The sequence below is a fragment of the Capricornis sumatraensis genome, chromosome 2 (genome assembly GCF_032405125.1).
Source record: "Capricornis sumatraensis isolate serow.1 chromosome 2, serow.2, whole genome shotgun sequence".
Classification (NCBI taxonomy): Eukaryota; Metazoa; Chordata; class Mammalia; order Artiodactyla; family Bovidae; genus Capricornis; species Capricornis sumatraensis.
In genome coordinates, this window is record NC_091070.1 from 105,652,936 (window position 1) to 105,665,251 (window position 12,316).

At 44.1% G+C, this 12,316-nt stretch overlaps 1 protein-coding gene across 3 annotated transcripts in view; it reads right to left on the minus strand.

The window, feature by feature from the left end:
* Window positions 1-11,077: 11,077 nt before the first annotated feature.
* The window catches only part of PBX1 (PBX homeobox 1), a 297,657-nt gene continuing 296,418 nt past the window's right edge, over window positions 11,078-12,316 (minus strand). For 2 of the 3 annotated variants that reach the window (XM_068964903.1, XM_068964902.1), the window contains one exon: window positions 11,078-11,460. In XM_068964903.1, the coding sequence (XP_068821004.1) occupies window positions 11,368-11,460 (93 nt within the window). In that variant the 3' untranslated portion in view covers window positions 11,078-11,367. The remainder of the gene's footprint in view (window positions 11,461-12,316) is intronic. The other variant, XM_068964904.1, reaches the window with a different exon arrangement.

The following is a 12,316-nucleotide window of genomic DNA, read 5'->3' on the forward strand; positions in this document are numbered from 1 at the left end:
TCCTTCTGAAGTACAGAGCCACTGTCAGCACACAGGAGGTGGTCAAGGGCATGCTTGCTTACTGGAGAAATGTAAGGGTGGTCACACAGCCTGTGGCCTGTCTGGCAACCGTCTGCGATGTCTCAGGAGAGGAGCCCAGGGCACTTGCAGAATTCTCAGCAGAGATTTGCTATTGCCACAGAGGAGGTATGGGCCAAGCAAGGAAAATCCCAAGGAGGGAATTGTACTGAAAAGCAGTAATGTGCAGAGAGGTAAGATCGAAGACCCAGAAATAAAAGACCTGGGTTTATATCATTGTGGGTTTGCTCTTTGAGTTGGGAATATCCCTTAGCAAAGGGAATGACTACCCACTCCAGGATTCTTGCCTGGAGAATTCCATGGATAGAGGAGCCTGGTGGGCTACAGACAGACACGACTCAGTGACTAAATCTTCCATTTTCACCATGTCATTGAAGGTCAAGATGCAGTGAACTAACTGATACAAACTTGGGTGCAGAAGACAAGTGGTTAATGTGCTGCATGATGTCACAGTCTTTTGTTATCTGGCTACAGGGGCAGAGGGCCCTGTTTGAACTTCCAGGCCATGTGCACATGAGGAAGTCAGAGCTCTCCAAAGATCTATACTCTGGTTTGTCTTCTTAGACATGCTTGGTGGGTGATTCAGACCAGATCTGCACAAAAAGGCTTTATTTTCAATTTGAGGTAAGAGCAGGGAGGTCAGATGTATTCCCTAGGACAGTTTCCCAGAGCCTTGCATTTAGAGAGCAACTCAGCATCTGCTACTGCTAAGTCACTTCAGTCATGTCCGACTCTGTGTGACCCCATAGATGGCAGCCCACCAGGTTCCCCCGTCCCTGGGATTCTCCAGGCAAGAACACTGGAGTGGGTTGCCATTTCCTTCTCCAAACTCAGCATCTCTTTGACCATAAATAAAAATTCTTTTTTGTTGAGATAAGTTGAAGGTATACCACATGATGACTTGACTTGAGTATATTGTGAAATGATTCCCACAGTAATTTTTAGTAAACATCCATCATCTCATAGACTTAAGGTGGGGGTGGGAAAGGTTCACTCCTCATGAAGAGAACTTTTAGGATCTACTCACTTGGCAACTTTCAAATATACAGCCTTGTTAACTGCAGTCATCCTGCTGTGAAAGTCTTGATTCTCATTCAACTACTGCTACTTGTACTGATTAATAAGAAACTAGAAAACTTTCAGCCTTCTATGCAGGTAAGTTCGACCTGAAGGACTTGCAAAAATCCTGAAGCATTTGGAGAGCAGAGCATCCGTTGAGGAAAGAGGTTGCAAGCTGAAGCCATTAAAATAAGACGTAAGAGCACATCATATCCTCTCACCCTGGAAAAGGATCAGAGAAGTTGGCATGTGGGAGACAAACTTTAATGACCTCACAGTTCTGTCCAAGACCAACTCTGCTTATCTACTTCTAAACATCAACTTGTTTAAAAAAAAATCCTACATTTTCTTAAGATAGGAATAGTGCAAAAGTGAGTGAGAAATGATGGAAGACACATTAATTGAGCCAGAGAGATAACAGGAATTTTCTCAGGAAGGACAAGATCTTAGTAGCCAGGCTAGACTGATATTTAAAAAAAAAAAAAAAGAAAGAAAAGAGAAAATATGCCCATAGCTAATAGCTCTTTACAATGGAACTATGGAAAAAGAGGACATCCTGATTGCAACTAGTTCAGGGATACAGATGCACCCAGATAATCAGAAGTATAAATAATACTAATAATAAACATGCTTTTAGCACTTATGTGTATCAGGTGTTATTCTAAGTTGTTTTCATTTTTTTTTATATTGATGTTAAATTGGTATTTATCCCTGGTTCCTGATACAGAGTTCCTAAAACCCTTATATTTCCTAAGTGATAGGAGTATGTTTAGTTTGTGGGCTCCTTAATTTCGTCAGGATGGGAACTGGTCAGAGAAAGACTAAGCCTTGATCAGAAAATTGAAGCTTTTAGCTCCAAATCCCAATCACCATGTAGGAAGAAGGGCTAGAGATTGAGAAAATCATCAATGGCCAATGATTTAATCAATTTAACCCATGTATTGATATCACCACAAACACCTCTTAAGCCATAGCACCCACATGCTGGGAGGGTGAGACAACCCAACTCCATGGAGTCAGAGGATCCTGCACTCAGATCCCTTTCAGACCTTCTCTTTATATCGATGATCATCTGTATCCTTCATGCTGCTGCTGCTGCTAAGTCGTTTCAGTCGTGTCCGACTCTGTGTGATCCCATAGACAGCAGCCCACCAGGCTCCCCTGTCCCCGGGATTCTCCAGGCAAGAACACTGGAGTGGGCTGCCATTTCCTTCTCCAATGCATAAAAGTGAAAAGTCAAAATGAAGTCACTCAGTCATGTCCGACTCTTTGCAACCCCATCGACTGCAGCCTACCAGGCTCCTCCGTCCATGGGATTTTCCAGGCAAGAGTACTGGAGTGGGGTACCACTGCCTTCTCCGGCATCCTTTATAATAAACCAGTAAATATAAGCTTAGCGGCATCCTGAGTTCTGTGAGCCATTCTAGCAAATGATCAAACCTGACATGGGGGTTGTGGGATTGCCTGATTGATAACTGACCAACCAGAAGTGCAGCTGACCTGATGCTTGCTATGGGTGTCTGCAGTGAGGGCAGTCTTGTGGAACGGAGCCCTGAAGCCTGTGGGGGTTTGACACTAACCCTCAATAGTTAGTGTCAGAGTTGAATAGGATTGTAGGACATCTATTGGAATGTTTGAGAATTGGTTGATATGAAATAAAAACCTCTCATTTAGTGTCAGAGAACCTGACAGAGATTCAAGTTCACGTGGTCTGGCTTTTAAGATCTCAGTGAGCAAACTACATGTATCCCTCACACCAAAGGTTCTAAGAAAGACCCACTGAAAGCTGCAGTTAGTGGGTAGGTAATGAAAGCAACTGGAGATGTTCCAGTGGGTGACTTTATAGGTTTCACTAGGTGATACAAGAAAATGTGGACACATTTAAAAGGGAAAAATCAAGAAGATCCTGGTAAAACACTACAAGAATTATTACTGAATTCCAGCACAGTAGTTAGTGTGTATAGGAATGCAGACATGTCCTGTGTTCTGAAACTGCAGCCCAGGGGATGGCTGGGGAGGGCAGGAACATACCTATTGGGCAAACAATACCTCAGCGGGCAATGGAAAGATACCTCTTGTGGAGTTGGACCCCTCAAAGGGATTAAAGGTGAGCAGGACCTGTCTGAACAATGGAAGCCTTGGACAGATCCAGAGTAGGCTAATTCTTTACTGTCTGACCACCAAAAAGCTACTTTTATGCTGTTCAGAAGTGCTCATTGTCAATACTGGTGAGTTTCACTGGACGGTGTGGTTGGTTTTCATGAGACAGATGGAATTTGGGCTTGGGGTGTCACCTGGACATAATGAATGGACCCTATGATTAATGAATGGGCCCTATGATTTATCCAGAGGAATCCAGAAACATGAGATAAGCTGTTTTTTGCATGGATTCCATGAGAATATGGGCTTCCCTGGTGGCTCAGCTGGTAAAGAATCTGCCTGCAATGCAGGAGACCTGAGTTCGATCCCTGGGTTGGGAACATCCCTGGAGGAGGAAATGACAACCCACTCCAGTATTCTGGCCTGGAGAATTACATGGACAGAGGAACCTGGTGAGTTACAAGCCATGGGATCATGAAGAGTCAGACACGGGTGAGAGATTAACACACACACACACATACAGGAGAATAAACAAGGTCAACGTTTCTCCCAAGCACGTGGCCCCTTACAACTCGTCTTGCCTACCTACTCTTACACTGCCCAGAGTGGTCTGGGAAGTATACCTAAGGCTAGAAGCCAGAGATTGTGTCTCCCTGTGTCTGATTGGCTCAGACAGTAAATCCCCTGCTCTCTTTATCTGGTCACTGTTGGAATTTTGATGCCTCTCTTGGGCCTCTGGTACAAAGATATAGGGTAAAGCACCTTCCTTGCCTCACCCAGTGACTTCCTAAGACTAAACTCTTGTGCCATCCTTCACGCTGAATATTTCCAGGAGGCCATATTTTGGATAACAAAGGGTGGTTGGAACATTGGTGTCCTGCTTTCTTGTTCAAGTAGGGGAGGTCACAGAAGTCTACAAGGAGAAGCAGGTAGAAATTCTATGTTGAGGGTGAGGGTGTGGAGTGCTGAGCTTATCAGATTTTGTGATTCTTAATGCTTTCGACTTCATTTGAAGTAACTGCTGGCCACTAGATGTGACCATTCTAGAGAGCAATAAACATGGGAGAGACTTCCTTAAGGGCCAGGCAGGCTGCCTTGAGGAACAGCAGCTCTCCTTTCATGATGACCATGGGCTGAGTACTGAAGTCAGGAGTTTAGACAACAGCCAAATGTGGAGATTGTTGAGGAGGTGGCTCAGCTCTGGCCCCCGTTGTTATACCTCTTTCTGGGTCTTCTCTGCTGAAGAGTAACAGAGCCAATCCTGGGATGTTACTGAAAATGGTTTTCTTGGGAGTCTATCCTGTGCAGTGAAACAGCTCTGTGGACTTGCTTTTCTCACTAATCCTGGAGCATTAGGTGTGATGAGACGGCTGACTACTCAAGGAGTTATTGTGTGCTGTTTTTGCCAGGAAGTGGCTGCCTAGACAGGGACCACTTTTCCATCCTTCTGCCCACCCCTCAACTCTTGCATTTAGGAATATGAATGGAAGGGAGCTCTTGGTTAAGGCTTTCAAGAAGTGGTGACCCTTCTACACACTCTTTCCCTCCTGCAGGTCAGATATGGAGGACTACAAATTCCTGCAGGCTGAAGGAACTGGATCCCTGAATCACTGCATGAAGACAAGGCATCCTGACAAGGAATGTTTGCTGGGGGCTATTACCATTATTAATGAGAAACAGACTTGTACTGAATTCGAGGCACAGGCTGCGGTCCATGAGATCGCGAAGAGTTGGACACGACTGAGCCACTCCACTTTGACTTTTCACTTTCCTGCACTGAAGAAGGAAATGGCAACCCACTCCAGTGTTCTTGCCTGGAGAATCCCAGGGATGGGGGAGGCCGGTGGGCTGCCGTCTATGGGGTCGCACAGAATCGGACACGACTGAAGTGACTTAGCAGCAGTAGCAGCAGCAGTCTTGGTCTACTACAACAGTTTAGTACCACTCTTGAGTAATAAACTAGGTGGGTGGGTGAGGTTCACAATTCTCCGGGCAACTAAAGGACGAAGTGGTCTAACACTACCTTGTGTACCCAAACTTCCATAAATGCTCCCATGTTTAAATTTGCAGAGGAGACATGAGGTCTCCATTTTGATTGCTGAACATGCTCTCCAAATCAACCTTGGCAAGACAGCTTTATATTTTTGAGGCCATTGGGCACTTAGCTTATCTGTTAAGAAAAATGATGATTTGACCCCCTCCTATGATGGTCCATTCTTTTCATCTGCTTTCTATTGATTAGAATCATGATAGGGATGAAAGGGTGAGTGATTGGCATTTTCAATATAGACCTGCCTCTCTGGGGCTTTGGGCAGAGCCTCCTGAAGCTTAAGGTGTTAAGAATGAGAAAATGATGCATGTGATGCCTCTCGAGGAACGATATGAGGAATGGCAGGCAAGAAGCTGCATCCCACTCTATGCACAAATAAATGGTGTTAAAGGCCTGGAAGCAGACTTAGGTGTTGAAGGCTGAAGTGGTGATCCAGCCAGAACACTCGGAGACATTAAACTCTGTAACAGACCACAGCCCCAAAGGTCAGGGGCTCATTGCGAGTGTAGACAAACCTCTGCAAGAGACGACCACACGGGATGGCACACGTAACACACGGCAGGCATGTTTGCCCAGTGGAGGAGCGTCTGTCATACTTTCCAGAGCTGGGTGGTTCTTCTAACTTAGATTCATTCCTTCCCCTGCAGCATCTTTCTGGTACCACAATTTTCCTTATGACCAGATCAAAGCAAAGAGAAGGAAAGGAGAGCCGGTGGAAGATGGCTGTGACTCAGAAATTCGTAATTTATTGTGGAACATCACCCTAACACTTTAACTGGTATTTGGCTGATGGCTGCCGATCACAGACAGGCAGAGCACCGCTAATATTCTCACGTAAAAAATCCTTCTTTCCTTCCTTCTCTCCCTCCCTCCTTCCTTTGTGGGTGAGGAAAGTAACTCAATTTGTCCCACTGCAAATGTAGCCTTTAAAATGATGAGGGCCACAGTTTAAATTATAATCCATATTAAACTAAATCATAGTTTGGGGAAAGACAAGTTATCAGCAGGTAAGAAAATAAATTTACACCAAATACAAGTATACTTTTTTTTTTTTTTGCAACAAAAGAAACTATTTATTTGGAATATGCATTACCAGTACAAATTAGGAGACTGTAAAACCTACACCGTGTTAGTATCATTAGAGAACACAAAATTTCAGTTGGAATCAAAAGGGACAGAAGCCTGTGCTCTCACAGAAGCAGAAAAGCTTAAAATTTCAAAACCAAAACAGAGCAGAGCTTTGCAGGTTTATACTCTGAATAATAAGAACAGGGGAGGAGGAGTGGGAGAATAAAACCAACAACCAAAGGAAAGCACTTCAAAATAATTGAAAACGCCAAAGGGAAGAAAAGAATAAGAGGGAAAAGGGGAAAACATTGAATGTTTTATTAATTTTAACAAAAGGAAAAAAAAATGTTTACAAAAAAAATAAAAGAGTCCAGAAAGCTTTGAGCTAGGGATTGAAACCATAAAGGTGATGTGAAAAGCTCGTCGTCATTGTTTTTTTATGACTTAAAAACAAGAGTGCATGCATTAGGGTAGAGACACTTCCTAAAGTGTTGCTCACTTTTCTTGCTTAGGTTCTGGCTGCTTTCTGAATGCTTAGTCATCTGTGGAATGAAAACCATTTAAATTAAGTTTCTCCAGATAACATTGCTTTCTTTTCTCCCCTAACTTCACAAAAACATTCCGAATCAAGCCAGTTTGACAATCTGCTTTAAGCAGCTGCCTAAATCAAAAGTTAGTGAGAGTTAGCCCATGAAACCAGCATAACCACTCAGCACTGAGTCTGGCTGGAAATAAATCCAGGCTGAAGGGCTCTCAGGACAGCTCCTGGATCTAGTCTACTCAGCTAATGGTACACACCCCACCAGAATCTCCTGTGAAATTCCTCTGGAAGAAAAAAAATCCTCTCTAGTTGGAAAGGCTTTGTGGAAGGTTGTTATCAATCAGGAAGAAAGAAAAGAAAGCATTTTAATGTGACATTCACAATCAAGCAAGGCAAAAACTTCTCCCTACAATATAAAAAGTTACCCTGGACCAATTCCTTGAAGTGTTAAAGGTCAAAAAAAGGAACTTCAAGTCCCTGAAGTTTTTTTTTTTTTCCCCCAGGGACTTTGGAATGCCACACACTCCAGAAATACAGGTGAGTCATGTGACGTCATTGTGGGGCTTGTCTCTGAAGTCAACTGAATTCTTAAGCAAACAGAAGTACATGGAAACAGCCTATTCTACAAATGTCATCTTTTCACATCACCTCGGATACATATTTAAGAAATAAAAACACCAAGATCATAATCCTGAAAATTAAAAAAGCACCCTCCCATAAACAAACCAAAAATAACACAATTTTTTTTTAAAATATAGTTTAAAGAGCAGGATAAAGAAAAGTAAAGCATTTATTTCTGGGTCTCAAAGTTAATAAACATAATAACATGTTAGGCTGTACCTATTATGCTCACTATTCCAAACTTTTTTTTTTAGTTTACAAAATGAATTACTGTCACTTTTAAACATTGTGAAACAGGAAATGGATGTGCACAACTCGACACTTTTCTAGCATTCTTGAACTAATTCACAAATGCAAGAAAATAAAAGAAAAATGGGGGAAATGGTGAATGTAGGTAGTTGGGTGTTAAAAACTAATGCAGGAATGATGTGCATTGTCACAGAAAGAAGAGGGGAAATTCCCCATCCTGTTTTGCGTGCTAAGAGGGTCATTTTTAAAATTTTTATTATAAACACTATTAAATTCAGACCGCTTTTTTGGTTTTTTTTTTCTTTATCTGAATATACAAGAACATTCATTATCAAATGTTCATCATCAATACTACAAAGAACGAGACACAAGTCGCAAGAAACAATGGAAAATGTTAATAAAGCTGAAAGAATCGTTGAGTATTTTTTCGTTTTTTTTCTTCGTTTTTTTTTTTTTTTTAAATTTGAGTTTCTGTAGTTTCATCTTTTTTTGGTATCGAAGTCAGGTTTTTCTGGGCAGAAAAATAAAACTCAGAAGGCAAGAGGGGCAGGGAAAGATACGTGAGAAAAGGCAATTGGCAAATAAAAAAACACTACCACAGCAAAAAAAAAAAAGTAAAGAAGGTGCCACTTGGCAAAACTACTGCACAGGAGTCAATTCCACACCAGGGGCAGGTTAGGGATGAAAAGGAGGGTGTGATGAAGAGTCACAAGGTGGGCAAAGCTTAGGGCGAGTTTTACTTCTCAGGGGAAGTCGGCTGCGGGGAAAATGGAGTACTCCCACTTCCATCAGAAAATGAAGGAATCTTGGGGCACATTTTGGTATCTGTATGACTGACCTAATAAGAATTCCCAGGGAACTGTATTTCCAGAGGCACGCTCTTTCCATACCCATCCTTCCACTGTCAGCGTTCTCATGCTTCCCTTAATACAAAAAGGGCTGGTGGCCGCCATGTCCGACGTGATCATGGGTGAGCGGGGGGAAGGTAAAGAGCGCCATGTGACGAGCAGGGTAGGGATGACACAGTGAGGGGTGAGCATCAGTGCAAACCACTGCAGGGAGAGAAACTGCCTGTGCAAAGGTGGCACCACTCTGATCTCTTTTATCAGCTTAAAATGGTGATCATTCAAACCAAATCTGCAATCATCCTTCCTGTTTCCAAGAGAACCCTTTTGTGTCTCTTTCGTACTTTGCCCCAAGTCAAGGGGATACAATCCTACCATATTCCTGTGTGGGTAGTTTCAATAGATCCCTGCCACTCAGACCAAGTTCTTCCCTGGTTCTAATCACTGTAGAATGGTCACAAGATGTTTCCTTCAAGGAAGCCTCTTTATCAAGCTCTGTTCTGATGATGGCACAGGTTAGTAGACACAGTCTTCCTACTCCTCTTAGCCATCCAGGTATGATGCCATCTTGCCAAATATTTACTTTTTGCATTTCCTTCAAATACACACACCTTCTGGTTGCTTTCCCCTACCTCCCAACACCCACACACAGGAGCATTTCCTAATCATTACTGTAGTGCCGTGCAGAATGTCCATGATCTTGTCAGCTGGTCATCGTCCCGCCTCAGGGCTTTATACCTCTCCCAGAGGCTTTCTCAAACAGAGCAGATGAGACCGGGGACTAAATGCTTGTGAGGCCACATGCTGGATTCTAGTACAAGCTGAGAGAACCAGGTCACATTTTTCCAGTTTAGAAGCTTATCTCTACTCTACAAACCAGCCAGGCCTAAGCAAACAAAGAGAAGCAACAACACTGACTCTGCTCTTCGTCCTCATGGTGACGACCTCAGGCATTACTGCTAACCAAAAGTTAGAACAGAAAAACCATGTATCCTCCCGACACAGCATGGGCCAGTTTATCTTAGGGAAGCTACTTCCCCTGACTTCACAATTATATATTGGGTATGAACGAAATCAATTTCTTCAGTCTTTTGGTGAGCCAGGCATAAACCCATTTTACAGATGAAGAAAATGAGGCACCAAGAGATCTGAACACTTCCCATTTAATCAAAAAAGATGCCACCTTTTCTTCTGGCACAGTTGGCTATGAAGACTGTGAGTTCAGGTAAAATTAGAAAACAGTGTAATAGTATATACTCTTCACTCTTAGATATTCCCAGGGAATAAAAATCACAAATGATTTAACTGAAAGCACTACCTCCCTGTCCCCCATCACTCTCAGGCCTTCTGCATAAGTAAACAAAAAGTTTGTCTCATCCATGTTCTTAAACAATTTTCTCCTCCAGGACAAGAATGTGGTGCCATATGACACTTTGGATAATTGATGCACTGTCCCTAACATAAACACAAAAACGAGACAGAACCAAATCCACTGCAGACACTGGAAGTACTGTGTGGCTGCCCAAGAGCTCCAGAGGTGGTGGGAACACCAACAGTTTAGGAAGTCTACCCTTCATCATGTTCAAGTCCTGTGTATGCCATTCTGGTGTGTGGAGGCTGGGGCCCTGGAAGCCCCAGGCACACCCTGCTTCTCTATGTCAGTGACCTTCACTCAGAGTGGCTGTTTTGCTCTCTTGCGCTCACAAGGTGTAATGCTATGGTTACTAACGCAGGTATTCATATGTGGCATGTGACTGATTTGGGGCAAGTGAATGTGTGTCTGTGCATGGGTCTACATGTTTGTATCCTTGTGTGTTGTGGGGAGGAGGGGTGGGATAAGGTGAAGGGCTGTAGGATAAGAGCCTTCCACTCCTTAGGGATGCATTCACCACCATGCCTAACTCAGACCTGGTTTTGCAATAGGTTCTGAACATCGCTTACAGCACGGTCTCCAAAGAGTGTGCTTCTTGAGACCAAGAGCTGTCACTGGAAAGATGCAAAAGCCTCTAAGAATCCTGCCCTTCTTGCTCCTCAAGCCCTCTTTTGCTGCCTGACTTCCTGCCTGGGAATCAACCTGGTGGGGGTAAAACCAGAAACTGTGGCACTTGCAGAAGTCCAGCAGTGACAGCCCCCAGTGAATACCTGGGGCGACAAGGAAGAGGAGGAATTGTGTCCTAAGCAGTACTGTCCTCAGGGAAGGCAGAGCAAGAGGAGGCAGGGTGGCCTGGGACAAGCCGGGCAACGTGGCGTATTCCTGCCGAGAGGTAGTGAGAGTAAACGAGAGAAACAGAGAAGGACTGCCTGATAGCAGAGGGAGCGAGGGACCAAGGGAGGGAATCTGGCTCCTCAAACCACCAGCAGGAAAATATACAAATGCTTTTATTATGTTCTTTGTGTCTTCCTCTTTAAATTCCTATAATTGTTGAAAATATCCTTCAAGGATGTAAGAGAGGGCAGGGACCCAGGGAGTCTAGGACAGAGGGAAAGGGGCAGGGAAGATGACGGACACCAGGCTGACAGCTGGAGGCAGGGAAGGGTGGCTTCTACCCAGAAAAAAAAATGGGGGGGGAAGAGAGTATAAAGAAGTGTCCAGATTGGCTGAAATAGCATCCCAAAGAAGAGAAGAGAAGGAGACTCTTATTGTGTTTGCTGATTGCTTCGACCTCCAGTCTGACCGCTTCAGCGTTGAGAAACCCTCCCTCCTGGCCCTGCCTCGACTGGAGCACAGGGTCAGCCGGGATGCGACTGCTGGGAGATCAGTTGGAGGTATCAGAGTGAACACTGCCAGGGCCTTCTGTAGGGGAGGTCACTGATGAAGGGGTAGTAGCATCCTGCCAACCTCCATTAGCCTAGAAGGGAAAAAGGGAGAGAAGTCAGTCCTCTGAGATTGGGTGGCTGTTCTTTGCAGACAATGACAATAAGGCAACTGAGGAAAAGGGCTGAGTACAGTGCCTGGCACGTGGGGACACAGCCAATGGATGGCTGTGATTGTGGTCAATAATATCCACCCCCAACCCCACCCTCAGATGAGTTTGGGTCCTCCCAGCGAGCCTCTGGACACAGTATTGGCACGTCCACTTCTCACAGGCTTTGTCATTCAGTCCAAGCCATCAGAGGGAAATTCTGTGTGCTCTAGGATGATCGCGGCTACTCTGCTGGCCAAGGGACCGAGTTTTAGCTCTGACTGGCAATGGTTAGCTATTGGCTCTGGCAAAGCACTCTCCCCTGTTTGGCCTTGGGTACCCCTTAAGAAAAATTGAAAGGGCAGATTAAATGCTTTCTCAGGTCCTTTCCAGCTCTGGATGTGGCATGTATAATGGGAGCTCAGGCACCTGTTCTATGCAAGGTTCTGTCTTAGATGCTCAAGGGTATAGAATGATAGGTTGAGATCCAGTTTATGCCCTCAAGGATGGGTATGAGACAAGCAGATGAATGAACCAGAGTTTCAAGCAGAACCTAATACATGGTACCCCCAGCTGTTATGAAGATTCAAATGAGCGCAACATCTCCTCTTGATGGAGCATTAGCAAAGGCTTCATGGAGGATGAACTCTCTGAGGTAAGCCTTAAAAAGTACAGAGGGTGATGAGATGAATCAAACAGGTAAAACAATGGTGCCAACACCATAGGGACTGGTCTGTATGACTATATCTAAAAGGCAGTGACACAGGAAGCTATAACTTTGATCTATACGTGTAGATCTTCC